This window comes from Buteo buteo, chromosome Z, assembly GCF_964188355.1.
Source record: "Buteo buteo chromosome Z, bButBut1.hap1.1, whole genome shotgun sequence".
In the NCBI taxonomy this organism is placed as follows: Eukaryota; Metazoa; Chordata; class Aves; order Accipitriformes; family Accipitridae; genus Buteo; species Buteo buteo.
Window position 1 is genome coordinate 76251359 of NC_134204.1, and position 27797 is coordinate 76279155.

The 27797-nt window shown below is 43.2% G+C and overlaps 1 protein-coding gene across 7 annotated transcripts in view; it reads right to left on the reverse strand.

The window, feature by feature from the left end:
• The window catches only part of ECPAS (Ecm29 proteasome adaptor and scaffold), a 66421-nt gene that overhangs the window by 3041 nt on the left and 35583 nt on the right, over nucleotides 1–27797 (reverse strand). For all 7 annotated transcript variants that reach the window (XM_075019391.1, XM_075019389.1, XM_075019392.1 and 4 more), the window contains 28 exons: nucleotides 26274–26439; nucleotides 25685–25857; nucleotides 25077–25178; nucleotides 23417–23540; nucleotides 21734–21879; nucleotides 20566–20620; nucleotides 19671–19785; nucleotides 18665–18730; nucleotides 18289–18406; nucleotides 16187–16354; nucleotides 15476–15555; nucleotides 14630–14735; nucleotides 13280–13327; nucleotides 12131–12252; nucleotides 10827–10977; nucleotides 9835–9900; nucleotides 7925–8014; nucleotides 7344–7410; nucleotides 6509–6600; nucleotides 6343–6409; nucleotides 5913–6104; nucleotides 4767–4975; nucleotides 4226–4269; nucleotides 3478–3670; nucleotides 2708–2852; nucleotides 1964–2069; nucleotides 1716–1804; nucleotides 452–523 (listed from right to left, as the gene is read on the reverse strand). In XM_075019391.1, coding sequence (XP_074875492.1) covers nucleotides 452–523; nucleotides 1716–1804; nucleotides 1964–2069; nucleotides 2708–2852; nucleotides 3478–3670; nucleotides 4226–4269; nucleotides 4767–4975; nucleotides 5913–6104; nucleotides 6343–6409; nucleotides 6509–6600; nucleotides 7344–7410; nucleotides 7925–8014; nucleotides 9835–9900; nucleotides 10827–10977; nucleotides 12131–12252; nucleotides 13280–13327; nucleotides 14630–14735; nucleotides 15476–15555; nucleotides 16187–16354; nucleotides 18289–18406; nucleotides 18665–18730; nucleotides 19671–19785; nucleotides 20566–20620; nucleotides 21734–21879; nucleotides 23417–23540; nucleotides 25077–25178; nucleotides 25685–25857; nucleotides 26274–26439 — 3172 coding nt within the window. The remainder of the gene's footprint in view (nucleotides 1–451; nucleotides 524–1715; nucleotides 1805–1963; nucleotides 2070–2707; nucleotides 2853–3477; nucleotides 3671–4225; nucleotides 4270–4766; nucleotides 4976–5912; nucleotides 6105–6342; nucleotides 6410–6508; nucleotides 6601–7343; nucleotides 7411–7924; nucleotides 8015–9834; nucleotides 9901–10826; nucleotides 10978–12130; nucleotides 12253–13279; nucleotides 13328–14629; nucleotides 14736–15475; nucleotides 15556–16186; nucleotides 16355–18288; nucleotides 18407–18664; nucleotides 18731–19670; nucleotides 19786–20565; nucleotides 20621–21733; nucleotides 21880–23416; nucleotides 23541–25076; nucleotides 25179–25684; nucleotides 25858–26273; nucleotides 26440–27797) is intronic.

Here is a 27797-nt window from a genome sequence, read left to right on the forward strand (position 1 = left end):
CGTTCTCTGAAGTAAATTCTGCAAGGCTTAAATCCTAAATTAACAATAAGGAACTAAACTTGGCATTGAAAGGGTAAAAATTGCTCTTCTGCACAAACAGGAGCTCTCCCCTCTATGGAGCTTGCCCATAATGCAGAATCTGACTACTCACTTGCAGAATCTGACTACTCACTCAGTCCTGTGTGCTCTCCTTGGGACCCTCCTTGCTGGACATTTTCCTCACCCAAGGAGTATCCAACAGTACGTTAGACCTTGACTTTATCCCCAGTTACTTCAAGCCTTCTCCAACTTTCCCAAGTCACCAAGCACAGAACTCCAAGTCCCAACTGCCCTGAAACCTCCCGGTGCTGCAAGCAGAAGGTAACACCATCTCTCCAGGGTTCCAGGCACGCAGCCAGGTGCCTCCTTTACCAACCAGTGGCTCTCCCAGGTGGCAAGCAAAAAGTCTTACCTTGCAGTTTGGTGAGCAGCAGTTGTATCACAGACAAAGCTTCTGTTCTTATGGACGTGTAGCTTTTGTTTTCTAAGGGATTTAAAAAACAACAAAAAAACCCACAACGACATTGAGAACCAAAGGCATACTAACCGTACAAAGAGCAGTCACCACTGAGGTCTCCAGACCACTTTTGTTAGCACAACTCTCTGAGCTCATTTGTGCTGGCAGTCTGCAGTGCTCCCCAATTAAGACACATCTGAATGGCAGAAAGTGACCAACTAGAGGTTGATGAGCTGACAAAACCTTGTGCATTGCCACTGCTATTACCACAGTGCTACTGTTCCTTACACATGTTAAAAGGGAACAACGCTGGCACAGCTGCAGTGTGATCACAGACAACTTCTGTGCATAACACTGTTCCTTTGCTACGTTGTAATGGCTATAAATCATCCAGGTTTTAACAAGTAGCATTAAGTGAGGGTACCTAAACCCTATACCATCAAGCACAACCTTGTCACAGAAAGTGATTTGGTCTCCTAAGCTAAAATCTTGTTAAAGTCTCATTCCAGGAGGATTGATAGTTAAAAGAAACTTTCCTCTAAGGGGTGTCTGGGTTGGTAGCTAGCTCTAAAGTAGGTGCTGCCTTTACGCATACCAGAAACATGAGCCACATGGAGGTATGAGGAGACTCGGGGCACTGTTACAGTCGTAGGACAAGTGGGAACACTACCAAAGTAATAAACAGCCCCAAAGTGTCAACTTTACACAGGTAGCACTTATATTCCCATAGGTGTTCTGCGCACGGACAGCACAGACTGCCTCAAAGCCTTGGAGCTTCACACACTGGCTGTCTGAGAAAATTTTGGGTCTCTCCAATGCATATGTATCCAAGAAGTCTGCACTGTGGAGGAGAAAAACCTGTGTCTCATTAAATCAGCAATAGATTCATTAGGTGGGGTCCATCTTCTGCATGGAGAAGATTACTACATTTCCAATTTGCACTTCTAAGAGGTTGCAAAGTCTGCTGTCTGCCTCTCCCTCCTCTTTCAAAGCTTTCTGGCACCAAAGGAATTTACTTCTCTGTGCGCAGCACCCTGCATAGTGCTGTCCTGAACAGCTACTGCAACATCAGAATTGCCACAGTGCAGTGCCAGGAAAGGCAAAATGTTACCTGACAGCTTATGCTCCTTCTGCACTTCCTCTACCAGCCAACCCCCAGAGGAGGAATTTATTAATGAGCAATTAATCATCAAACACAGAACAGGAAAACTCCATTTACCTAAAGAATGGGTAATAGATGAACAGGTTTCCAACAGTATTTCTGTCAAAGCCACAGGGTCTGAGTGCTCCTCATCAAACAGCATTAGCCTGTCAAATGCAAAAACACTGTCAGACACCCTGCATCACTGGGACAGAAGTCTGCTTGACTTCCTCTGAGAATCCAGTGTCATCCTCAATTTCATTAAACAGTTTGAAGAAACAAAGAAAAGCAACATCATTGAAGTGGATCGTAGAAAGGAGAATTACCCTTGAAAGTAGGCATTCATGGCTTGTAGCACTCCAAGCTGCACTTTCCATGTGCTGAGTTTCAGACGGTCACACATTAACTTGCAAAACTCCTGGCCATAGCAACCTACAGAAAAATAACAATGTATTATGTTACCAGAGGGAAAGGCAGAGGAAACAATTCCTGCTCTGTCTCCCAGGTGTTCCTTGTGCTCCTCTCCAAGTGACATCAAGCTAGTCACTGCACGTGACCAAGGCAACATCCTGTAACAAGTCCTGTAATGAGTGACCCTGAAAATCACCACATCAACACTCATTACCAAGCACTGGAAGATAGACAGTTGCATTACACATTCTGGCATGCTAATAAAAGCAACCTGTTTTTTTTTCAGATATACCCACTTCCTCCACGTTGTACCAGCTTTGATGCAGACGTAAATATGAGCAGCAGAACTAGGCTGCTTTTGATTCGGCAAGCCACCTCAGGCATCCTGCATGTCTCCACAAACTCAGAACAGTTTGGTGAAGTGATTTAACACAAAAGTAAAGGAATTTCCCCAAGGATGGGCTACTCCGTGGGAAAGCTGTTAGGGCAGCTTTCTCACTGAAGACCTTGCAAGCTGCAGGCAGTAAGATCCTGCACCTCCTCAAAAGCCTCCCCACTCCCCACATGATCCCCAGGTCCCTCCCTCCTACCCCTTTTCATTTTAAGAGGAAACAGTGTGAGCTGAGAAAGTTTGCTCTGCACACCATTAGCTCACTTACGCTGTGTCTCTGGGCTCCTTGGCCAGGCTTTGCCCAGGGTCTCGAAGGCACAGATCAGGGACTCCATCTGCACCTCCTTCTCCCTCATGTCCTCATCCTCTTCATCATGCTTTGGTAAACCCGTGCCCATGCTCTCAAGAGAGTTCTGCGGAGGTGATGGGGGGAAGGGTGATCGACAGAAGGATGAGGGCAGGCTAGCCACACACTTCAGTGCAACTCAGTCTTCCCTTGCAGGCTGTGCGTACCAGTCCGTGCACCCAGTCAGTGCCTCCATACAACTGGAGCACAGGCCCCCTTGGCCACCAGTAGCTCTGGCACTATCGGCAGCCTGCAGAAGCACACAGCAGGCTCCGTGGCCTTGCATCCAAACATCTGCCTGTGCTATACGCGTCCCACTTGCAGAGCTGCGAAGCACCGCAGATACTAAACTGAAGCGCTCTACACAGCTTCCTGGGAGTCTCTCGCTGCCCGTAGAGCAGCCAGGAATTAACTTTTAATGCTGCAGCAGGGCAGTGCTGGACACCACTGCAAGGACTCTGCCTAGATTACAGCTGGGCTAATTCGGATTTTGGGCAGCACAGGTACAACCCACCCAGGGCTCACCAACAGTCTGGTATTCAGCCCCACCAAGGATCTGGCTGAGTGTTGGGTATTCCTCACATCAGCAGCCTTCTGGGCAGAAGCCTGGCATGCTTCCAGCATCAGCCGGACTGTCACCACTTGGGTGTTTTGCTTTGAAAGAGGGAAAACTCAAGAAGCTGAACTGTCACCTTCTTTATCATGGGAAAGATGATATCTGCCAGCTGCTGGAACCGGTCTTCCTTTGTTGCCTGCAGCACCCCAGCCGCACAGCGCAGTGCCACCATCTTATACTTTAGGTTCTCTTTCTGACATTCTTTAAGGACAGCCTGGACAATATCATCGATGGTGGGCTGGCCAGGCACTGACTTCTGCAGCTCTGCACTGGAACACAAGGCACACAGAAACTATCAGACCCACATGAATCCCTTCCCAAGCACCGCTTTTCCCAGAGCGTCCAGGCACAGGGTTGCAGGTTGTCCAGGCACTGAAGTTACACTCTGGTGCTCTTTTTCACTCTTACCCTGTCTGTTCTCCCTGGTTTTCTTTCCTGTCTTTCCTCATATGCTTCCAATGCACTTTCCGCCCTCACTCTTCTACCTCTTCCTCTCTTTTCCCCTTTAAGGCGTCCAACCTTGCCCTTAGTCTCTTCTTTCTTCTTAGCAATTCTGGCCTCTCAACATCCTCCTCCTTGCCCTAAACCAACCATTTACCTGTGCAGGTCCCTCTGAAGTATCACCTGCCCCTCCCAGCTCTCACCAGTGACCCGCACATTGACAAGCGGGGTGGAGAGGGACTCCTCACATGCTGATGGGAGATCAGGATGGTGTTCACAACTTTCTAGAGTCTCCTTAGCACCAGACAGGCAACAACACTGTGCAACAACCTCCTTTTTGAGGTCCCAGCTCCCGAGAGTACCACCTCTTTCAAGACACTTACTTGCAAGCAGAGACGACACTGGCAATGGCCTTTAACAGCTCCTCCTGCAATGAGTAAAACAGATACCACTGAGAAATGCTTCACAGCCAAACAGCACAGTCCTGCCGCACAGGGGAAACCTTTGTACTCTGCTGCGAGAGGTAGTGGGGAAACATGCCTATGACACCAGCCTAGAGAAGCAATGTCTGGCTCCTGCCACTCCTGCTGTAGAGGCTGCAGAGGACTTGGCTTTCCATCTGCACTGAACCTGCAGTGGAAAGTGGCCTTGCAGCACTTCTGAGCACAAGCTAGTACCCCTCAAGGCCACAATGCGGTGCAGTGGAAGTAGTCTAAGTGGAAACCCAACTCCTAAAGCAACCTGACCTCCACCTACTTATCTTCCCTGTCATTTTTGTATCCGCGAAATGCAGAGCAAACCGCAGACTCCCTAAGCCAGAGCTCCTACGTGTGCTGCTCAGCAGCAGGGAACATGGCATTTCCTGGCTCAAGGGCCGCATGCTAGTGCTCACAGCGATCCACAAGGTGCTAGTTCCCTTTTTACCTTCCCTGTCCAGGTTCTCCCTGGCAGGCCTTGCAGCAGTGCAGAGAGCACTGTTCCCAGATGCGGCGGTACAAGGGAGCCCGTCTGTTTGGCAATTGATGCCATGGCAGCTGCTCCCTGGGCTTTCATCTTCCAGGACTGGGACTGCAGAGCCTTCTGGGTAATGGTTATCAACTCCTGCATATACAGTCTGATGCCACCCTGAGTACCTGCGCATCAAACAGAGGAAAACTGTAGTTTTGCCACAAAACCAACAAAAATCTGATCTTATTTTAAAAAAAAAAGAAAAAAAAAAAGGCAGTTACAGATTTGTCTATTTTTTTGGCCATGAAACATATCAGCAAGGCCTGCTTCAGGCAAAGGGGTGAAGAATTCCTCCCAGTCTGATTGAAGGTGGGTTCTCTTTTCTAGGCACTTCCAAAGAAAATCTTTAGCACGTACCTAGACAAAGAGCTCATCTCAGTCCTTCCACATAGCAGACATTAGACATTGTGTTAGCCTGTTTCTAAGGAATATAACTTTTTTTTTTTTTACAAGAACAGGTCACTGGAAAACTGTTTTGCAGCTCCTTTCCCAAACTCTAGAAAAGTTATATGCTGACTGAGGGACCAGATCCGAAAACAGGTCAGAGGAGGAGCCAGCAAAACCATTTCACCATGCATTCAGATCTTCCTATACAGACAGAAAGCAGGGCAAAATAGCCCTTCTATAGCACAGATTTGTTCATTGAAGTTAAAACCACAGGCATCAGCAGAGAGATCTCCACCCCAAGACACAGGCCAAAGTGCCCTGTAACTTCAGAGTGTGCAGCAGCCCTTAAAGGCTGGCATCAAAATTTCCAAAGATGTCCAGCTACCTGCACCACAATCAGGGCCAGATTACAGTGGCATTCAGTGCCTCTCAATCTTAAAATACTTCTCCTGACTGTGTCTGTGTATCCTCAGCAATCAATACCTCTGTTATTATTTTAAATAGCCACAGAGAAGTTAACCTGCCGAAACTCATACAGGACATCTTTAGCAAGGAAAAACCATGGAAACAAGCTTCCCATGAGAACTCTGGGTTTCCAAAATGGATTTCCAGAAAGCATGATGCTTCTTGCCCCATGCTTCCCAGAAAGCTTTTACCACTCTTAACACAACTTACCAGGTACATTTTCCTGCCAAACTTCAGTCCACAGTGTAGAATTCTCTTTCTCTCCTTTCTCTTCATCGGGAACCTCATGCATGCCAAGAAAAGCCAATGGCAGCACATGTTTGGCATGGTTCTTCACTACATCTGGGCTGTAGCGTCCCACAGCATGCACAGTTAAAGCACAGCCTGTCCTGTAAACTGGCTCTGAAGGAGCAAAACAATCACACATTATAACTGGGAAGCAGGATTTTCCTTTGACAGCTCGGTCTGCCTCTTGGGAAGCAGAGGAATGCACAGTATTGTATAATGATTATATGTGGGAATTATTCAGCCAGTGAAACAAAGCATCACAATATAGAAATGTTTCTTTAACAGCTTTTGCTGTCACCAGGAACTTTTTCTGCACTCTATTCTGTAATTGAACACCCCAGAACCAACATACCTTCCTTCTCCATGTACCAACTGCTGAGTTTGTGCAACAGCTTCTCAGTGCTACTGTCCCGGGAAGTCTGTAACAGGGAAGTGACTCAAATCACTTACATACTTAAAAAAAACCCAACAACAAAAAAGCAAAATAAAACCTAAAACCATCTCAAACCCCAACTCACCCGGACTAGATGCCCCATAGCAAAGGCAAAAGACTTCTGTACCACACTGTTGCGATCAGTCAGGCCACTAAGTAAAGCACTCATAAGTTTGCCTGTTGGAAGAGACTTCAGTTTATCAGAAGTATCACGTTTTTATTCCTGTGACAAGAACTACAATAGCCTGCATTTCACTAGATTGTCTGAATATATGCATTTTTCCTCGTCGCATGTTTGTGGGGTTATAGGTCTGTCTGGTCCTTATGTTTAAACAAGTGCACAGCATAGCACAGCAAGGCTCAGCAAAAGCTAGTGTTTTGTCAGCCTCAGCCTGCACACCTTGACTGATAATATTCCTGCATGTGAGCACCCCAGCTGATCATGCTTTCACCTTTATTTCTAATTTTGCAATAGAAGGGTGACCTCCTTTCTACTATCAATCACAGTAAATTTTAAAGAGTAGACTAAGACCCAGGGAAGCAAAGTCCCTGTTTAAGGTCCTCCCATAGCTCAAGTTGAAGAAACAAGTGCTTATTGACAGTGCTACACTAATACAGGCATTGTTAGTCTGCTCCAATAAAGTCTAGAGATATTTCTGCCTGTTCCTGCTGAGCGCTAGCAAATTCCCTCAGCTCCTTCCTCTGCCTCTTCCAACTTGGTGAGGTATTTAACATCCCCAGGACCTACCACCAGCATGCCAGTCTTATACACACAAGGCAACTTCAAACAGCTCTCTGAGGAAAATACACACATAGAGGTCATTCTTGTGATAAAATCAAAGGCCAATAAGGAGGAAATACTACCTACAGAACAGCAACAAGAAGCACCTTTAAAACCTGACACTAGAAACAAACCTTACCTGAATAAGGTGTTAAGTCCTGAGGACACTGTGTGGTTAATGATACAATTACACTCGCACAGCCTCCCTGGAAGGATGCAAGGGAAAACAAAGGTAAGATAAAACAGCACTAGCCCCTGGTTATTACTGTTAATACTTGCTGTGGTGCTATATATGCTCCTGTATGACATGATCAAGGCCCACTGAGCCTCTGCCCTGATTAAGCGGGGAGTCAAGGGTAGAAGAAGAAAAACAGTTTGTAACAAATGAATGACAAGAATTGAATTAGGAAGTGAAAAGGTTACCAGAACCCACACTCAGGATAGATGTTCCTGGAAGATTTACAGCTATCACAGAAAACCTTCTGCACTCAAGTGTCACCAAGCACAACAGCCACGTAGCCCATGGGAGGTTAACGCAGCAGACATTCAGAAAATCACAAGTGTTGTAGGTGGATTGAGACTCAGAGGTAAAATTACTCCAGTATGAATGAGCCCAAGCTGTCACTTTAAAAGAGACAGTCAAAAGAACTGTATTTACATTGACACTGCTCTGTGTTCTCTTCTCCACTTCCAAAGGAACTATTAAAATCACATACATACCTTTGTACCAAGGCCTACTCCACTTTTGATCAGTTCACACAGCCGAGGAACCAGCTCACCCAGGACAGACACATCCAAATACTGCAAGCTCTACAGAAAGGCAAGGGACAGGGGGTGTTGGCAGGAGAAAAAGGAAAGGTAACGGTGGCAGACTTAAGCTGGTCTACTTCCAGCTGAGGCCGGCCTCAGTTCTGCAGGCTGGTCTTCAGCTGAATCATTAGAGTTTGCTGCATGGTGGGAAAAAGGCACCACAAAGTGGCTTCCACCACATACAGATTCTCTTGTCCCACTTCTATGCTGAGCTGACCCTGCTAAAATTATCATTTGCTGGAACTGTACTCCAAGTGTTTAGAAAGCTGAAAGTAACACACTAGCAAGAACTCCTTTTGGGGAGGGGAAGAGATGCAAAGGTGTGCATGTCTTAGGCAAAACCCAACATTCCCACAACTGTCTGAAACCCTGAAGCAGTAACATATCCAAACTAGACAATGAAATGAAACTAGTTTAAACAGGTCAAGACAAACAAGTGGTATAAATGACATAAAAGTACAAGGGGGATGTTACTGATATCGTTTCTCATCTCCTACGCCTAAATGCCACTGGGCAAAACAGAAAGCGTCATGTTACCAGCACTCTCTGTAGCACACTGTCTGCAGAGGGGAGATCCATCCTCTAGCAAATTCAAGGATCACATACTAAATGAAGGTAACCCTCTCTGAGCTTCAGAAGTTAGAGCAGCTGTCACTTCCTCCTCCTGCATCGGTATGGTGAAGGGAATAGTCCATTATATCATATAACCTCCCAGCCAGCCCCAGAATAGAGAGGAATAGAGAGAAGGTTGCTCACAAGCCAGGACATCTTCATGCTATCCCTCCCCTCCCCTAGGAAATCCGAAGCACCGATCAGGGCAGCACGACTGTCTCCCCCAGGCTGGTGGAGGGGAGGCATGGCCTGGAGGAGGGACAGCAGCAGCTGCTGCAGCCTGCGGGGTGGCAGTGAGTATGCTTTTCCACGGAGCCTTTCATTCCCAGCCGCTTTACACACTATTTATAGAGAGCAGTCCACCTGACACCAAAACGCAGCTCCACATGCTGTTATATACAGGAGGGCTTGCTGTTGTTACTTTTCCGTAAGCGCAGGAAACAAGGAATAGCTCTGGTGGCCACGCTTCTAAAGCTTGCTCAGCGCTCACAGCCCCTGACTGCTCACACACCCCTCGCTGTGTGCAGTGCCTGAGCAGAAAGGAAATGTCTTTTCTTTGGGAAGGGACAGGCTCTTTCAGAAGGCAGGGAACTCTGCCAAGACAGACCCTACAGCACAGTGTCTGGGGATCATCAACTCCTCCAGCAGCAGGGAACTATGGTGAAAAACACCAGCTGCTGACAGTGCTTTCAGTGATAGCATTTTCTCTAAATATCTCTACCATCAAAGCATCAGCAACACTCAGGTAAGGATACCTAAGGCACCATGAGGCAAGGGTTGGATAGCATTTGTGCCTTAAGAACAGTAACTACCATCAGTTGGAGGCCCAGGTGAGAACCTGGTTGTGGAACAGTGGGCCAGAGATGAAGGAAAATGGCAGCTAGCATAATCCGGAACCAGTTGAGCCCCGATCCAAAGAAAAGCATTTGAAAGATGCCCTTTTCATCAAAGCAGGCAGGTCTTCAGGTGGAGAAACAATCCAAGTGACTCCAAATGGAGCCAAGGTTATTCACAATTGATCTGAGGAGCAAGCTGTGGCAACAGCATGAGAGAAGTCAGTACATGAAAAAGAAGGTGGGCAGACGTCCACAGGGCGATGTGATAATAAAATGAACCCTGAAGAGGTATTCTGTAAAGCTCCCGCTTCGATTCCTGTTATTCTCCTACAACATACCTTACACTGGAACCCATCTGAATCAAGTACTTACCATGTTAATGGTTTCCATCATGGGAGATGACTTGACAGCACTAAGTCTGGCACTATCCATTGCAGTCTAAAAAGAAGGAAAAAACCAAAACCAAGTGTAAACTCAACATGAAAACAGTGGAAAGGGCAGTATCAGCTATAACTCACTACCTCACAAACTCAAACCAAAACCCATTTCAGAGGCATACAGACAGAAAGTAATTACATCTACAGACCATGAATGTCTCCCTTTCAGAGGCAGGTGGATGTTCTAGCTGGAGTACAGTAGCTAAACCATGCACTCCTGACATCATGGAAACGACAAAAAGAAAAAAAAAGAAAATAAGGGAAAAAAAGGAAAGAAAGAAAAAAGGGAAAAGAAAAAAAAAAAATCCCACTCTCACCTATTGTTCACTCCTTTCTCATTTGCAAAGGCTAGAGTTTGACCCCTTTCCCTCCCCACAATGAAATTAGCTACATTTGCTTCTGAACAGTGGGTTTCAGTCACTTTCCCAGAAGACTGCTACTGATTTATATGGTTCTTTGCGAAAGATTCAAGGACACAGCACTGACAACATCCACCTCCAGCCCACAGTGCTATGGCACACCTTCTAATCTATGTTATAAGAAGTCCTGCAGTTAATCCTCTGGGAAAAACAGCTGCAAAGTTTGAGAGTACAGGTGCATTCCAGATAATTATTACAGGCTCTCTTTTCACCTGTTTCACTGTTGTACATGGAGTTGAAGTGACATTTAACAACAATTCTTAATAAGATTGTTCTTCACTTTCTGAAATATGTGGTTGTCTAGTGAATAAAAAAAACCCCCAACCCTTCAAAAAAACCCCCACATTTGTCCAGTCATATTGCAATGACCAAACTTTTTTTAGTAACTTCTTAGCTCTTTCTCTTTGCATCTTTGAACAAAAATCTGCTGTTTTTCTGCTCACTGAATGAAGCTTAAATCTTTGTTATCTCTGTTCTGTTGATACTTTCCCATTATAACTGCACTTACTTTCTCCTGATCTGTTGCAGAAAGACTCAAATAATTGAGGACTTGAGGCTCCAGCACACTTAAGGATTCCAGTAGGGCTGGGATAAGTCTTGGTGCATGAGGTTTCAGCATAGACCCAGCACTTTTACTGATCTTCACAAGAGTGTTAATGCTGAAAAAAGATCAAAGGGAAGGTCAACAGAGAAACACACAGACTTGGCTGAAAAACGTCTCTGGTCTGCTCTAATCCAGTATCAACAAAAAGGCCAATCCAAATATCAGATAAACCAATATAAATCTACCTGCAAACAAAAGTCTGTGTACTTTTCTGCTTAAGCAAAACCATACCCTAGCCCTGAGCTTCCAATTGATGCTATGCTTCGCACAGAGATTTCTTACTTTGGCCAGGGTATCACAAAGGGAATGGGCAAAGAGGCAGTACTACACACAGATGTAGGAAGAAATAACACATCTTCATGTTTTAAAGCAGCTCTGGGCAAAGTCCCCCCAGAGACATCCATTGTCTCTGCCCAAGAAAAAACAAATTACAATGATCTGTTCAAATCCCACTTGTCAGTTTCAGACTGACCACATCTCTCAGGCTGCATTTTGACAAAGGGTTTTCAAAGCTTCGAAAGGGATGAAAAAAATCAAGAAATATTCACTATCGTTTGATCAGAGCTTTCTAACCTTTCTGGATAATCATGTTCAATAAAAGAAAATTATTTTTGCAAAGACCAGCTACACTCCAGGTCTGAATTTTCCAGCCCTTTTTGTCCTTCAAGCAAATGAAGGAATACACAAGGTTACAAAGTGACAAGCATATGAAGTCTCTAAACATCAAGGGACATCAAACCATTACATGACGTAAAATGTATTTGAACAGTGTGACAAAATGCAGTCACCTCTGGGATGTGAACTGCCATTACTCACAACCAGTCATGAAATAAGACGCGGCTGTTTCAAGAACTACCGTGAGATTTTTTGTTTACAAGCAGAAGAGATATGCCAGTCCTTAAGGACAGCCTCAAGCACAGCAAACTGCTTGCAGATCAGTTTGCCCGTTGTACAGGGAGAAAAGAACTTCCTCCTGGGAACTGAATCTGGGCATTTGCAGAGAGGCCAGGTACTCCCAAAAGATGGGTAGAGTTCCTGAGGCTGCTGTTTGAACTCAGTGGGAAAAGGACTCAGCAGGAAAGCTGTTTTGGGGAGAAATTTGTCACTTCAAACACAAAGAACATTCTGCAACTCAGGTGAATAAGCTGGGTCTCTTCGTGACAAATCATGAGCCCATCCCTGGGGACCTTACATGATGCAAAACTAACCTGAGAGATCGGACTTCAGCAACTGTGCTTACTATTCCTTTGTCTAGGAGGCAAGGGAGTAATACAGCTATCATCTTCTGACCAGCTGCTCCTTTAGAGGGATCACACATCTTCACACAGACCTGGGGACAGGTGAGAATCAGTGTTGCAAGTATGTACAAACCTCCTGCTCAGACTCCATTAAAGCACCTTCTCCATCAGACAGACAGAAGCCAACAGTAACTACAGCAACTGCTTACAGCCAAACCTAGACTCTGTTACACCTTCATTCTCCTCTCCAGGAGGTACTTAAGCCCTAATCCACATCCCTAAAAGGAGTTTCAGCTACAGTCAGCTTCCAGAAAAGGCAAATTCAGAGCCTAGCAGGCCTTGATCTGCATCTGGATGAAGAGATGGACCAAACGACCTCTCAGTTGAGGATCAGCCTATCTCAGCTACATGGATTCAACCATTCCATAAGGCAGAGCAGCAAGTCCCAGATCAGAACAGATTCTGCAACTGCAACAACGTCTTGGGACCAGGTCACCACTTATCCCATTGAGATGTTGTGTTGCATGCATTGTGAAGGTTGTGATTTCAAACACAGCTCTTAAGATCTGTTTCCATTTCCACTGATGTGACTTTTTTAGAGGAATACCTAAAAAAATATTAAGTGATATGTGTACTACACCCAAAAAATCCTGTGTCAGTAACAGCACCAGAGAGTGAAGTCCAGACTGGATTACTTTGTTTCACACCAGTGAGGTTCCACTGGGCTTGCTCAACTAGATCAGTTGGGCTTGGCCAACTGTTGAAGTTACAGGAAGTTTCCTTAAATCCCACTCCCAAGTGGGGAAAAAAAGGACATCAGAGGAAAAAAACAGTTCATGATATACCTCCTTTGGTTGCAGAGAACTTAACATTGCATTATCCTCAAGCAGCAGAACTTCACCAGCATCAACAAAAGTACAGAAGAGTATGTGGTCAAGCTTATTATGATTGCTTTCTAGAGGGCTGTTCTGTTTATCACAACTGCACCTTATACTAGAGATGTTCTCAAGACAACAGTCTAAGGTAAACAGGTCACTCCTGCAGATATGATAGTGAATGATTCCCTGACATCAAAACCATAAACGTCTCCATGTGCAAATGACAAAATTAGAGTTTTACCTTGCTTAAAGTTTTTAGGGCTAGCTCTGCTGCCTTTCGCACAGTCTCCTAAAAAAGAAGTCAGCAACACATAGTTACTATTTTTAAGTCTTCTATAGAATGATTCATATTAATTGATAAGTATAACACTAGTACTGAAAAGGCTATATTCATCACTAATACTTAATATAATAACTTTCAAAGAAATTCTGGCTTTGGTCCATCTGAGTATCTGGTCTACTCAGTGATAAATACATTAAAAATCCTGCCTGCCGCCGCCAGGTTCTCTGTGCTTCTGTTCACATTTGTCTCTGTGGTATTATTTTACTGGTTGTCCTTTTCAAAACCAAAAAACCCACAAAACAAAAAAAACTACAAACAAACAATAAAACCCAAAACCAAACCCCAAAAAACCAACAGAACCTTCTACTGCAAAAAGAAGTGTATAGTGCTTTGGGTATGTTTTACCTCTTCCTCAATATAATGCCTGTTGCTTAGTGATGCTTTACTCAACCGAATGTCTAGGACTACAGAAAGATGGACTAAAAGCAAACAGTAAAATTAGTGCAGCTCTGGTGGCACGTGAGACCACTAACAACTAGACTCCTTCACATTACTTGTATTGATGAATTAAGCAGTATCTAGCAATATTCCTGGGTACTGAAACACAAACACCTGGACTGGTAATGTCTTAGGATGTTCTTAGAAAAAATCTGGCCTGCCACTGGTAGACCTTCCCAAACCATTTCCAGGAAAAATTCAGAAACAAGGCCCTTCCCAAAAGGCAGTTTGCAGGCAGCTGCTCTATTTGGGAGGCTCACATAGCTCATTATCACCAAGGCAAAACAGCTCAGTTGGTTTCAGTGCCCAGGAACATTTCTGAACACACTACATCTACTGGTATGGAAGTAACCTCCTGGTACACAGGACCTTTTGAAAAACAGCTCAGCCTTTCTTAAGCTTGAGCAGAGAAGTCTGGATCCAGAGAGAACACAGCTCAAACCTGGAAGGACCCGAGGACTCTGACTTCATGTATGCAAGACATTTAAGCGCATAAACACGTTCTATATGTTTCTATACTCCAGAGTTAAGTAAATACTTAGGAATTCTTTTATATCCAGGAAAAATGCTGAACCATCAAGCACAGCAGGAATGAAAACCAACATTTAAAAACATGAGAAACATACACAAAGAATTTCCAAGGCAGCATGGAAATTTTAACTGCAAGGGGCCTGAATTTCTCATCTGTTTAATACCCAAAACTCCCATTGGCTTCATCTTGACTTCTCACAGAATTTTTCTTTAAAGATCTCAGAGCTTGATCTCTGTACTTTCTGTTGAAGACTCCTGTTCAATTATCCGTTCCTTTACCTTAATGTCATCTTGCACTCTGAATAGGATTTCCCAGATCTCTGGAAGCTTGTCTATAATGTCATCCAAAGGTCTTCCTCTTAGTAAGTCATTCAGTGCCAGACAGCTGCAAACAAGGAATTTCATTTCCTTCACACGGTGTATTTATTTGATAAAGTTGTATATACAGATATGTTTACAAATATAAGTAAATGGTTAAAAAAATGAGAACTGTTTCTTATTCCTTATTTTCCTCAAACCCTAAATCTACTCTGTCATAAGAACGTCTCCTTTAGCTGAGAAAAAGACATTCAGCCAGTCAGTGAATCAGGTGACAGCAAGTGAGAAAGGCTGCTGTGGTGAAAATTGCTGTTACAAACATTCCAGTTACAAAATTGTTTCAGATTTCTTTTCTGTAAGTACAGGATAAGAACAAAACAAAATGGTCTAAAGCCTGGAATTGAAATTAAAGTGGAAGTTTTCAATACAGCATAACTACAAACCATTATAAACAAAAAGCAGTTTATTAAAAATCCTATAGCGACTGGCATCCTGCTGCCAAGTATGTATATGGCCAGACTGCAAGCAATTATTTCAGGTCCAAGGATAGCACTTTGTGACCAGAAAACTCCTCCTTCAGAGGACGTTGTTTAGTATCATGCTCAAGCTACATGCAATAAAAAATTTCAGGCTCAATGAAGCAAATACCATCAAGATTGTATCACACTTAAATGCAGACTACAGGATGGCTCTATCCTGCTGAAAAGACGTGTCCTCTGTCCCCCCTCAACTTCTTCAGGTTAATAAGTTTATGGTGAAGAAAAGAAGAGAGTTCAAAGAAAAATCTGTTACTTTTCCTAGCAATACCTGGATTCCCTGATCCTCCACAGACTGCTGGTTAGGTTACTGATCAAATCCTCAAGAATTTCCTTCATGTACTTATCAACCTATTATTAAAAAAAGGAAAAATCATGAAACAAGCATGGACCATGCATCCTTGTCCTGTATTCTGAAAAAAAAAAAAAAAAAAAAAAAGTCCTTTTGGACAATACAATCTGCTTCCAGCCACAGGAGATAACTAATGCTTGCCAGAGCTGACTACACATAAACTTACTCTGACTTTGCTTTAGACATGCCTTTCTCTGCACTGCTTCAGGGCTTAACGCTGTGACAGAGATGACAAGAAAGGAGGAAAGGCCCTCAGTCCTTCTACTTAGATGCTCTTGCTCTAGGAAGGGCATCTTAGACCACAAGGATTCCTGAAAAGCTTCTCACAAGCAATATCAAAGCAATATTGAAGTGTGGAAAGACCTCACTTTAAGTAAAGTAGATCATAAACTTGAATACTGGCAGCACAAACAAGGTCTGCAACATCCTTTCATATGTAAGAGACAGTGCAAAACCTCTGCGCATCCTCCAGCTCATCCATGGATTCAAGCACCTCTTTCCCTGTAGGACAATACCTCAACCCTTTCTGCACAGCCCCTCCTTTCACAAGATGCAACTGTCCTGTGACAACCTCTGAGGTGCTGCTGGCTAGCAGCAAACCCACCACTCTGCACTTCGCTGCTCACTCACCATTGACTTGTCAGTGACCAAGGCATTCCAAATGCTGGTCATTGCCTGTCGAATGCCCAGGTTAGGGTCAAACTGGTAACGGTAGAGCCGGGGAAGAAGCTGGGGCAAAAATGGAGCCAGCTGCTCTCCAGCCTTGGCAGCTATCACATTGAAACCAAAAGCTGCTCCCTGAAATGATGACAAAAGAGTATTTGTTGAAACAATCTGCTCACTCACTCAGTTATTGCTCCTGGGCACGCCACAGTCAGTGGCAGAGTGGACTGACAGAGTTTAGATTTAGACCAAATTAAAAGGCCTAGAATGGTACCAGAATTAGCCCTGCATCAGTGCCACAGTACCACAGTGATCTCAAGTATACAATCACACTCAGCAGACAACATACTACTTCAAAACTTCCTTCTCTCCAACCTTCATTTCAAAATACCAATTGATCTCATTTGCAAGAGTGGTGGTGCAGAATTTCAACAATGAAGATTGGAGTATGTTCCTCTGAAAGAGATTCTTTCTCAAAAAAACTGGTGAGGGTGGGCCACTGCTTCCCTAGAACTCTTCTGCATTTAAAAGAACTAGAATAACTTAGGAACTGAAAAACTAAAAATAAAACAACTCTACCTTAGCCCTACAACCTGAAATTTCTGAGGATTATCATTTTGCGTGTGTCTATATTTACTTTAAACTCAAGTATTCTTCCATACTCTTTTTTCTTTCTCCAACACTGTCAATTCCACTGTCAATTCTAACACAGTGGAACTAATGCTCGCCCTTTGCTCGTGAAGTCCCGTGGGATTTGGCAGGATAGCCCAAAAAGAAATTGCTCAATACAGGCAGTGCAGTGACTGCCTCTAATGACTTCATGTTTCCTGACTTGCAGTGTCAAAAGCTGCCACTTAAAACCCCATGCTAGGGATTTCACAGGACAGTGTGTGCTGTCTGGGTTAGTCTAGAAAATGAAGAGTAATAAAAAACACGCTCTTAGTTAGGACCACTGCTCTGATGAGCAAGAGGCTGCATTAAGTGTAAGGAAAAGGGAGGCATCACCTGCAAGGCTCTGAACTGCTTGCTGTGCCTAGCCCTTGTGTGGACGTTTGGAGCACAGACTTCCAGATGCCTCCTTCAACTTAAATGATTCTCCAAATTCCTCAAATGCCAAAGGTCAACCTACAGTTGCTGAGTGGATTTTCTTGATTCATCCTAGCTGGTGAAATTCCACAAGGTTCAGGAACCTAACTCTGCTCCTGTGCTTCTGAAGTCCCAGTGCCAAGACAGGGAAATCTCGAGAGACATGCTGACTTGTCAAACTCTGGATGAAAGTTAATGCTGGGGTTTGTTTTTTGCACTAAGTGGTGTTGCCAAAGACTCAAAACCTCAGGTAGCAAGCATGAAAGGTGCAATACAGTAGATGCAGCTACCTGGGTCTTCTGCATGAAAGCACATGAAAGGAGCTCTGCCTGCTCCCAGGGACAAAACAAGTTCTTCCATGCTTACGTAAAGCCCGTGAAAAAGTCCCCAGGTTAAAGCTCTGAAAAGTATACTTAAATCTTCAAATTTATGCTGCTGCTTTTTTTGGCAGGAAGTGGATCCAATAGTATTTTGGCTTTGTGAAAGGTCCCAGTAGCTTTAAAATATCAAGACTTGAGTTGAAAAAGGAGACTTCTGACAACAGTGATTAAACTGGTGTATTGTCAGCTGGCTTTTTAGCAACTTATTGCTGAATACTCCTTGCTCTGTCTTTTTACGTAAAAGGTCACTTTATCTGGCATCTGAAAATTCATCCAGTTTTGAAAGTATTATCTCACTGTTTGAACACATCAAGACCTGGCATCTAAGCACACTCAAAAGTACGAGCAAAGGATCACAGTTGATTCAGAGGGGAATGTAGGATGACATGAACCTTGTGATACCAATTCTTTTTGTAAGAATTTCAAGTAATCCTAAATTTGTTTCACAGGCTGGTACCTTTGCACTGGACCTGACACCAAAGTGTGAACAAATGGCCTCCACCTACAGTTATCCACAGATCACATAACCAGAGCTAAAGAAATGCAGTTGTTGTTTCCAGAGTTCACAGTGGGAATGAAAGCGGCATGAAAGCAGCAAATTACCTTCCGAGAATTCCACATGGCATGATGATTGGCCAGATTCATGAATTTGTACACCAGGTCTGGTTGATTGAGATCACTCGCCAGTGAACAAAGCTCCTTGTAGGTAGACAGGCCTTGACTTTGGAAAGCAGAAGGGAAATCAGTGTCACTATTTTTAGCTACACAAATGCCATAATAGCTAGAGCTATAGTCAAATCACAGCCTAAAGGAGAGAGAGAGAGAGAGGAGTGAATACCCTATCTGTACTAGAAGAAAATAGCCTTGGTAACTTAGAGAACAAGAAGGAACAAAAACCTCAGGAAGCAGATTTATAAGCAAGGGAATACTGTTTCAGCACTGACTGTGTGTCTGTCATTGAGACTGTCAGTAAACTTACCCATCTGGGGTTTTGCTCAGGCCACCCTGAAACACCACAGTTTCTCCAGTCATCTCATGTTTGGCTCTGGTAGAAAAAAAGTCCAGTATTAGCTTCAGCAAACTCTACCCTTGAATTGTCTGCATGCTACCGAACAAGTTAATTTGTTTTGCTTTATTAACTCAGTAACTTCTTGTTCTTTCAGTTCCAATCCCATAAAAAACACACAGGTGTGCAAAGCCACACACAGTGCAAGGAATTTCATTAACCTGCATCATGTGTAATGTTAAGGAGATGCTGCAGAAAGTTTTGCTGTGCAGTCAGAAGGTAAAAAGTCAAAACACTGAATGATGGCTTTTTATTTCTGCCCAGACACAAGTCATATAATAGACAGCAAATCTCTACTTCAAAATTAAAAAATACAATTTCTATTCATCTAATCTCTTCCTGTTTACCACCACTGGATTCCCACGCTCCCAGCCTACGATTTTGTCATTCATAGTGGCCACACCCACACCAAGTTACACAGGAGTAGGTTGTTAAAGAGCACTGACTGACATAATTACTAGCCAAGAGTCCTGGAAGACCAGAATTTTTCTCTCCAAAGCTGACAAGTGACTGTTAACAACAGTTTCTCAGCAAAAGGTACATTTCAGGCACAAGCAAGTCCCCTCTTCTGCAATACTCACATTGTGCAGAGTTGCTGCAATTGGTCATTGTCCTTTACAATTACACAATGCAGCCAGTAGGAAATCTAACCAAACCCCAACAGATTTGAACTGCTTGAATCAGGACTGAATCATTATTTTGAAGCGTTGTTGAATGGAACAAAACCAGAACAACTTCAGTCACAACAAAGTCTAAGCTGAATCAAGAAATGTCCCAGTTTGACCCACTGGGAATATATGGATATTGATTTGCCCTTGGCCACAAAACATCCCTTTCCACACACAAGAGAGGCACATTTTTATTCCCATCAGACACATAGCTCAGAGTACTCTCTCACTGTGTTCTGAGCTCACTGTACCTTTTCCCAGTCATAAGGGTATCAACAAGTGTGGTGACTAGCTCTTGCTGATCCTGTTCACTTCCTAGTTCATATATCAGCCCAAGACCTTTTGAAGCAACATCTTGACTAAGCTCTGCAAGAGATTTTACAATGTAAAATTAAAGGTAAGTATGTAATTAAGTAACACACAAATTTCAAAAACAAGAGTCAAGCAAAATCATGATCTAGCAAATGGAGCTCTTCACAGCTCTCCACTTTAGAGCAGATCTAGTCTGGCAAAGCACAAGCTTTGCATCCTGAAGCAGCAATTTGTTCTGAATGCATACTCCCCATCAAATTAGGTGACATCTTCGTGTTAATATTGTCACTGCATGTTTTGATATAACACAGAGAGTTCCAAGAGCCACAGGTATTCTGACACCCTGCTGGCCCCTGAAATTCAGCAAAGTTAATGGTAATACTCTCTTCAACTTCAGTGAGCTTCGGATAGGCTGCTGGATGCCACCCTTTCCACTAGCGGCCATGGGTAGACCTGTAAGTCAAAATCTGCTAGCTTAAAGAGGGCTTAGAATTCCTGTCCATGCAGAACTCTGTGATACGCATCTTGCTGCCCAAAGCAGAGCAGAAGTACCACCACCGAACAGTTTCTGTTATTACAGAAACTGAAGGGGCAAATGCAGAAAAACATTTGTGCTTGGCTAGCAAAGCGCAGAAAAAAGCTGTGTTTATCTCTACATGCAATGTCTGGAAAAGAAATCATTCCTACTACATCAGAAATGGGATGTTTCTACAGTCATCTTTCAATGCCGACTGACAGAGAGGATGTAGGTGACCTCCTGCCTGTTCAAAAATTCCCTCTGTTCTGTTAAAAGCCTCCCAAAAGACACAACTCGTAAGATGTGTTAGTACTTACCATCACTATCTGACAGAATTGAAACAAATGCACTTTGAATATCCTTGAGATGAGACTGTAAGAGGAGAAAAAAGGACATTATTTTTATCTCAGGCTTTGGATCCTTTGTCTGGTCTCAAGGCAAGTTCCTAACAGATAAACAGAGGCTACTGTATCAATGGAGTTGCCTATTTGAGCTTCACCTGCAACATGAACTGCCCTCCTTTCCAGACAGGTAAGCAGCAGCCTGACATTCACAGAAGAGAACAGTTATTTGTCCAGCACCCTTTTACAGCTACTATGCCATTAGTAAGCCACACATTTTATTTTCCTTGTCTAATACATGGCAGTAATGTGTCAAAAATCCAGTTTGCAGCCAGATGGGGCTATCCTCTGTGTGAGGACATCTTTTCTTCATCCGCAAACTAGTGGATTTTGCCACCTCCCACGAGGTCCATTGTTTAGACAAGTGTAATATCTGGCAAGGTTCTACATGTAACAGCTTACATTTGCAAAGCACCTATTGTCCCAAAGCTCTTTATCATTAGCTGGAGAGCACAAAATGGTTACATGGTCCCATCACAGTCTGTAGTACCTCTATGCAGAGAGACGGCATTTTGGTTGGGAATACTTTATTAAGTCCTTGTATTGGTCCTTTCACATTCTCTTGTTACAGACAAGTACCCTAAGTATAAAGTTTTCATCAAAGCGTACCAAAAATACACAGTACATGAAGCACACAACTGCTCCTAGGTACCAAAGTTGTGATAAACTCTGTGACACAAATGAGTCCAGGAATTCCATCTAGTCCTCCCCCTTCTTCTCCTCCTAGACCTGCTTTTAATATTTTCCAGAAAAAAATCCTAAAAACTATACAGACACCAACCTCTTCTTCTCAAGGGAAGATGTACTGCTACTTCATCTTACAACAGCTATTTACACTAAGCTCACTCGGACTAGAGTGCAAGTCAGATGTTTACAAAGGTGCCAAACAGCCTCGTTCATATGCCAGTTAGTATGTTCCTCTAGTAACAAAAGATAAGCCGTGTCTTGAAAAGACCTCAGTAAGGACTGCAGCAGCACTAGGGGGAATGAGGCAATGGAAGTGAAGGGGAAGGAAGGGACAGAAAGGAGGAGAGAAGCAAAAACAGGGACAAGGAGCCAGTGTTGGAAAGGATGTACTTCTTACCTTAATTGCTTTGTGTGTACTCAGCTTCTTCACCATTGACAGAAGCCAGATGCAAGCTGCCTGCCTTACATGTGGGTTCGGGCTGATAATGTGCTTGCTCAAAATAAGGTCTAGGACCCAGGGAACCACGTCATTCACTTTCAAATCTGTATGAAAGAAAGAAAGGTAGAGGGGAGGGGGGAAGCTTTGAGGATCGGTCACACCCATGTGTAATTTCAATATAACATGCTGTGGCAATGAAAAACCTAATCAGCCCAAGAGTACTCAGGTGACGGCTTAATCTCTGCTTATTTAGGAAAAGCCTTCACTGGAGTCACTGGGAAAGTATTTCTCCTAACAGAAACACTGACCAGACTCCTCCTAACCCTTCATGAAAGTGTTTCAGAGCCTGTGGCCATGAAGAGGTACCACTCATACTGTGTAAGACTCAGTGCAGTACTTTTTTTTTTTTGTTAGGACTCAAAAATACTGGAGCAACGGCAGGGTTTGGTTTCTACCCCATTCCACACATGCTCAGCTTTGTGTACACTAGAGACCTAAGACCACTCTCACAATATTAAAACACCTGTTTGTAGGTCTGAGGCTGATATTTACAGCTCCCTGTTTTGAAGCTAGCATTTTGTCATTCTTGTATTTCAAAGGGTTCAGAATCTTAGTCCTTAAGTAAAATCTCTGCATTTACTGCATATAAATGTCACTTAATCATATCACTCCAAGTTGTTGGAAAAAGACTTGCAATTTAATTTTATAACCCTGTTTTCCAGTGCAGGCTTCAAAGTATTTTAAAAGGTTTGTGTATGTTAAACCTAAAACTAACCCAAAATAGCAAACCAAAATGAAAAAAACAAAACAAATGCAGTGTCAAGTGGCAATAAATTAGGTTTCAGCAAGAAGCTATTTAAACAGCACATGAAATAAAGTCTTCTACCCTCTGAGCAGATGGACTTGAAGAGGTGAAATGACCTGTATATAATCAGTATTGCAGAATACTGAGCAGTTGTCGTGGTTTCACCCCAGCCAGCAACTAAGCACCACGCAGCCGCTCACTCACTCCCCCCCCATCCAGTGGGATGGGGGAGAAAATCGGGAAAAGAAGTAAAACTCCTGGGTTGAGATAAGAACGGTTTAATAGAACAGAAAAGAAGAAACTAATAATGATAATGATAACACTAATAAAATGACAACAGTAGTAATAAAAGGATTGGAATGTACAAATGATGCGCAGGGCAATTGCTCACCACCTGCCGACTGACACCCAGCCAGTCCCCGAGCGGCGATTCCCTGCCCGCCCCCCCCTTCCCAGTTCCTAAACTGGATGGGACGTCCCATGGTATGGAATACACCGTTGGCCAGTTTGGGTCAGGTGCCCTGGCTGGGCATGAGAAGCTGAAAAATCCTTGACGATAGTCTAAACACTACTGAGCAACAACTGAAAACATCAGTGTGTTATCAACATTCTTCGCATACTGAACTCAAAACACAGCACTGTACCAGCTACTAGGAAGACAGTTAACTCTATCCCAGCTGAAACCAGGACAGCAGTGCATTAACAAACAAAAAATGTGTCTTACTGCTACTGTTATAAATCAAACACCACAAAAATAAAGTTATGGAGCCCAGTGTTAGCCCAGAACTGTGAGATTTTACGTTCTTCAACCCAGCCCTTGTATTAGGAAGACATACCTGAAGGAGGGGTATATTCCTCCTCTGTGACTGTCCACGCATCACGTGCAGCCACGGAGCTGGTTCCTACAGCAGCACTGGTAATAGCTTCACCAACGGTGAACTGCAGTTCTATTTGTTTGGCCTGAAAAACACAACAGACCCTCACTGACAGTGCTAATTAAACATTCACCAAACACACACCTTTTCGCACTCACTCCACAAAACCACAGTCTCTCTCCTTACCCCAATTATCACACAATTTGCAGTAAGATCACTCTTTTGGTAAGCTTCTGAGAACATGTGGCACCTCAGACCAACTGAAATTGATGGAAACTGAACCAATGTCAAACTCTCCAAAACAAATGGTAAGAGCTAAGATTTCCGTGCTTATTTTTAAAGCATACCTCCTACAAAGCATTTGCTAGTCTCTGCAAAAGTTCAACTTAGTGAACAGAAAAAATTGGAGGGACAGGATGAAAATAAAACAAAGTTAGAACAAGACTGCCAGTTATTAAGGAAAATGACTGTGGCTTTGTTATAGTATGCAGTGGTAAAAGATTATCCTGTAATTCTATCCAGAAGTTGATCATTACTAAGAGATGCACAAATTTGTTTTTCACATTAAATGAATTCAGACAATACTTTGCTTCGCTTCTCTGTCTTCTTTCCATTATTCTCTAAGCCCTCAGGAACAGAATGTGCAGAACTCTGCCAATTTTTTGTCATTACTTATGATGAATCTTGAGTCATAAGAACCAATTTCCAAACCTGCTGAGTACCTCCTTGATTGCTTTCCTTACTCTCTGCAAGTACAAAATGCTCAGGCATTTGGTGAAGCAAGCCCTTAGCTTCCTGCAATTGAAGATAAATTGGTCTTTTTCAAGTACATTTTCTAAAGGAAGCCGTAATGTCCCTAAGCAGTCAGGGGAGATAAACATGACACTTAGAAACATTTTAATGTGTTACTATTCTTGTGTTACTATTCTTGTGTTACTATCTGATGATCACCTCAGATTGGGGGACTTGGCAAAGGCAGCCTGTCCGATACTCAATAGCTGCTTCTACAATGCTGAATCTTATGTCTGTATGAAAAAGGAAGAAAGATAAGTGGTAAATGAAGAACACTGAAAAAGCTCCTTGACTTTTTAACTTCGCTGGCTGGTATATTGCAATATGTGTAGCAGCTCTGAAGTACTGCGAAAGAACACAGTGTACTACACTGATGCATTTAGACTGACAACAGATAAATATATTCCTATAAACAAAGCTTCTAATTCAAGTGAGTTGTATCAGCTGATGTAGTTCAGATGAAAAAGAAGGTGTATTTATATTAAGTACTTTTAGAGTACTTTCGAAGGCCAAAGTACAGACCTATGGTTTCATTACTATAAGCTCTTAAGATTTTATACATACAGGTAGTCCTCCTGAAAGGGAACACATACTCATCTCAGAGACTGGGGCAGAGACCTCGACCGGCAAGTTTTTAAACTGTGGCATAAAACATTTTATAAGTCCCAAACCTACCTCTGCTCTCTATTTCAAGACAGTTTTAAAAAACCCAGAGGCACTATTACAAAAAGACAGCTCCCCTTGTAAACCTGGCTCTAGAGTATATAAAAAGCATTCAAATAGAAATACTCACTGCAGTATAAAGAGTAATACATTAATCGTGCCTCACCTCCACAGAATCCATTAAACCCTGCAACAGTAGCTTCTGGTGGGGAAAATCTTCATCTCCCACTGGGAAGTAACCTAGTGTTTGTATTGCTCGTTCCTTCATCTTAAATACAAAAAAAAAAAACCAACACCATCACATAACCTTCCTATAAGTCCAGGAGATACACTTTACACCCACTCTTCCTCACCCTTGCTGAAGCTTCACTTAAGGTACCAGAAGTTAGACGTGCAAGTGACTTATTAGATCAATCGGTGCACCACTCTTCCAAAACACAGATCAAAACATATGTCCTGTTACCTTTGAGGATTATTTCCAGGTAAAAGAAAATATTCCCATTTTTCCTGAATTAAAATTATGACCATTTATAGTTTTCATCTCTTAAGCTCCTACTTGTGACTATAGAAAGCACAAGTGATCAACTGCTAGACAACACAGGAAAAACCCTTAGCTTAATTCTGGAAACCCTTAGCCTAATTCTGTCTTGCTAAAGCCAACAATAAGCCTAACACCTTTAAAAAACGAGGTTGAGTTTGGTAGGTAATACATAAACCTGGGGACAGAGCATTCCAGAAATTAACAAGAATCGTAGCAGCACTACAAAGTCTTGCCTTATTTGTTTCCTTGCTGGAAGGGATTCGGGCCAATAAGCTTTCAACAAGTTGCAGCTTTGTAAATCCTGTTCCTTCGCTGGGGATTGGCAAGGGGCCGTTCCTGCCAATCTCCCCAAGAGCTGTACAAGCAGCCACCACGAGGAAGGGAGAGGTGCTGTCCAGAAAAGAACCTACCGGAAAAAACAAAACAGGATGACTTGGATTTTGTATTATTTAGCAGTAGGCAGGCAGGCACTTACATTTTACCCGTGCAAGAGGCAAAGTGTTTATGTTCTCTACAGCTAGTAGGAAGCATTATGCTACAACAATATCAAAGTGAAAGGAGACACTGAGAGATGTCTAGGCAGTGGTACCGCTCCCAATTTTGCTATGTTGGTCTATGAGCTAAGAGTCCACCTAATTCTTGTTGAAAAGGGTTATGTCCATACATCTAATCAGATGACATTTTTACAGGCTATAAATTCTATCACAGAAAGTGAAGTCAAGATTACAGTTTCTATGGGCTGAATATCTTCGAAAAGTCCTCAGCCTGCAGTAGTTGAAAAAACAACTGTTACATGCAGCAAAGTCTTAGGCAGGAAGTTACCTATTGTCTCTGTTGTCGACTTTATGAGCTGTTCTTGTTCCGGCATGACTGCAGTGTTTGGCTGTTCTATGTCATGTAGCTCCATTGTTCTGATTTTCCCTTTGGCCAAGTACCTTCCTACCGTAAATCCCAAAGCCAGCAAGGATCCATGCTGGACCTCCGGGCTCTACAGACAACACCAACAATGCAGAAAATCTCATTTTCAAAGCAAGTAACACTTGGCACAAAGCACTGATATAAAAACACATATGGACAAAGGCACCCTGAAGAATACAGAGTTCTAACACATAATGCAACAACAGAGTTTGATATTGGTAGTGCTCTCTGATGGATGGAGTCCTTTAAGATAAATAAAGAAAACGTAGAAGAGGCTTAGGAGGACAGATTAAGAATTTATCACCAGCACTCATTCCTAAAGTCTACTCCTTGGTAGGCAGGCAAAAAAAAATATTAAAAAGTCCAACTTATCTGAATTGTAAGTACAGACTTGTTAAGGTGAACTAAGATAATACTGTGCTGTCTCTACTTAAAAACTGGACATACTCAAATTAAGAGAACAAAATGTACTCTTTGGTAAAAAGCAGTAATTACTCTAGGTTTGCATTGCTAAGAATGAGAACACACTTGACCTAAGAATACTGAAGGCAATGTCTCTACACTGTTCAGCAGGCCACAGATTGTGAAACCTAATTATTATAATTAAATGTCAAGACCATTAATCTCTCCAATGCTGATTTGGTGCTGAGACTACCTAATGACAGTGCTCATTCCCACAGGTGAATTCTAACAGAAGGATTTTGTGCAGAAATAAGGCTGTGAGACTTAAATGCTACCTTAATTTTTTTTAAAAAAGGAAGGGGACAGGGCTTAAACTCAGATTGGTTCATGTATCTGTTTTTTATCACAACCCTGCAAAAAGTTGCATCAGTGCAACTGTGCTGCCAGGGCGGGATCCTTAACCCAGCTTGACCACCAGGGACTGCTCCCCGTTGTGGTCTCACAGCAGCAAAGCCAGCTGAGGATGGGTCCTTCCCCCGTCTCCACTTCAGTTATCCATTTACACCGCAGTCCTTACTGGGCCACTAGCGATCACCCCCACCCCTAGCTGTACTGATTGAACTGGGTTTGTACCTTCGCAGCAAACCGGAGCTCTAACTGACTCTAACTCAAAAATGCATGGGAACACCCTGCTGCTTCTTGTTTCGTGGTTCACATCCCTCTTTGTTCTCAGCCAGGTTCTGTGAAAGGTCAACCATGGCTTCACGGGTGACTGGGGCAGAAAGCAGCGGTGGGGGGGCTGGCACCTGTCTGTGCTGGCTTCGTGACCGCAGGAGCTGTGCCCTATGTAGAACCGAGTAATGACATGGCTTTGGCTCACAGACACAGCTTTCACGGACTCAAAATAAATCATGTTTGTAAATTACAACATAAAACGATCAGCACTTCTTGTCAGCAGTTGAGCCTGTTACCTGCTGGTGTAAAATGGTGGCCCACTAAGTCCTTCGAAGACACTGATATAAAAAC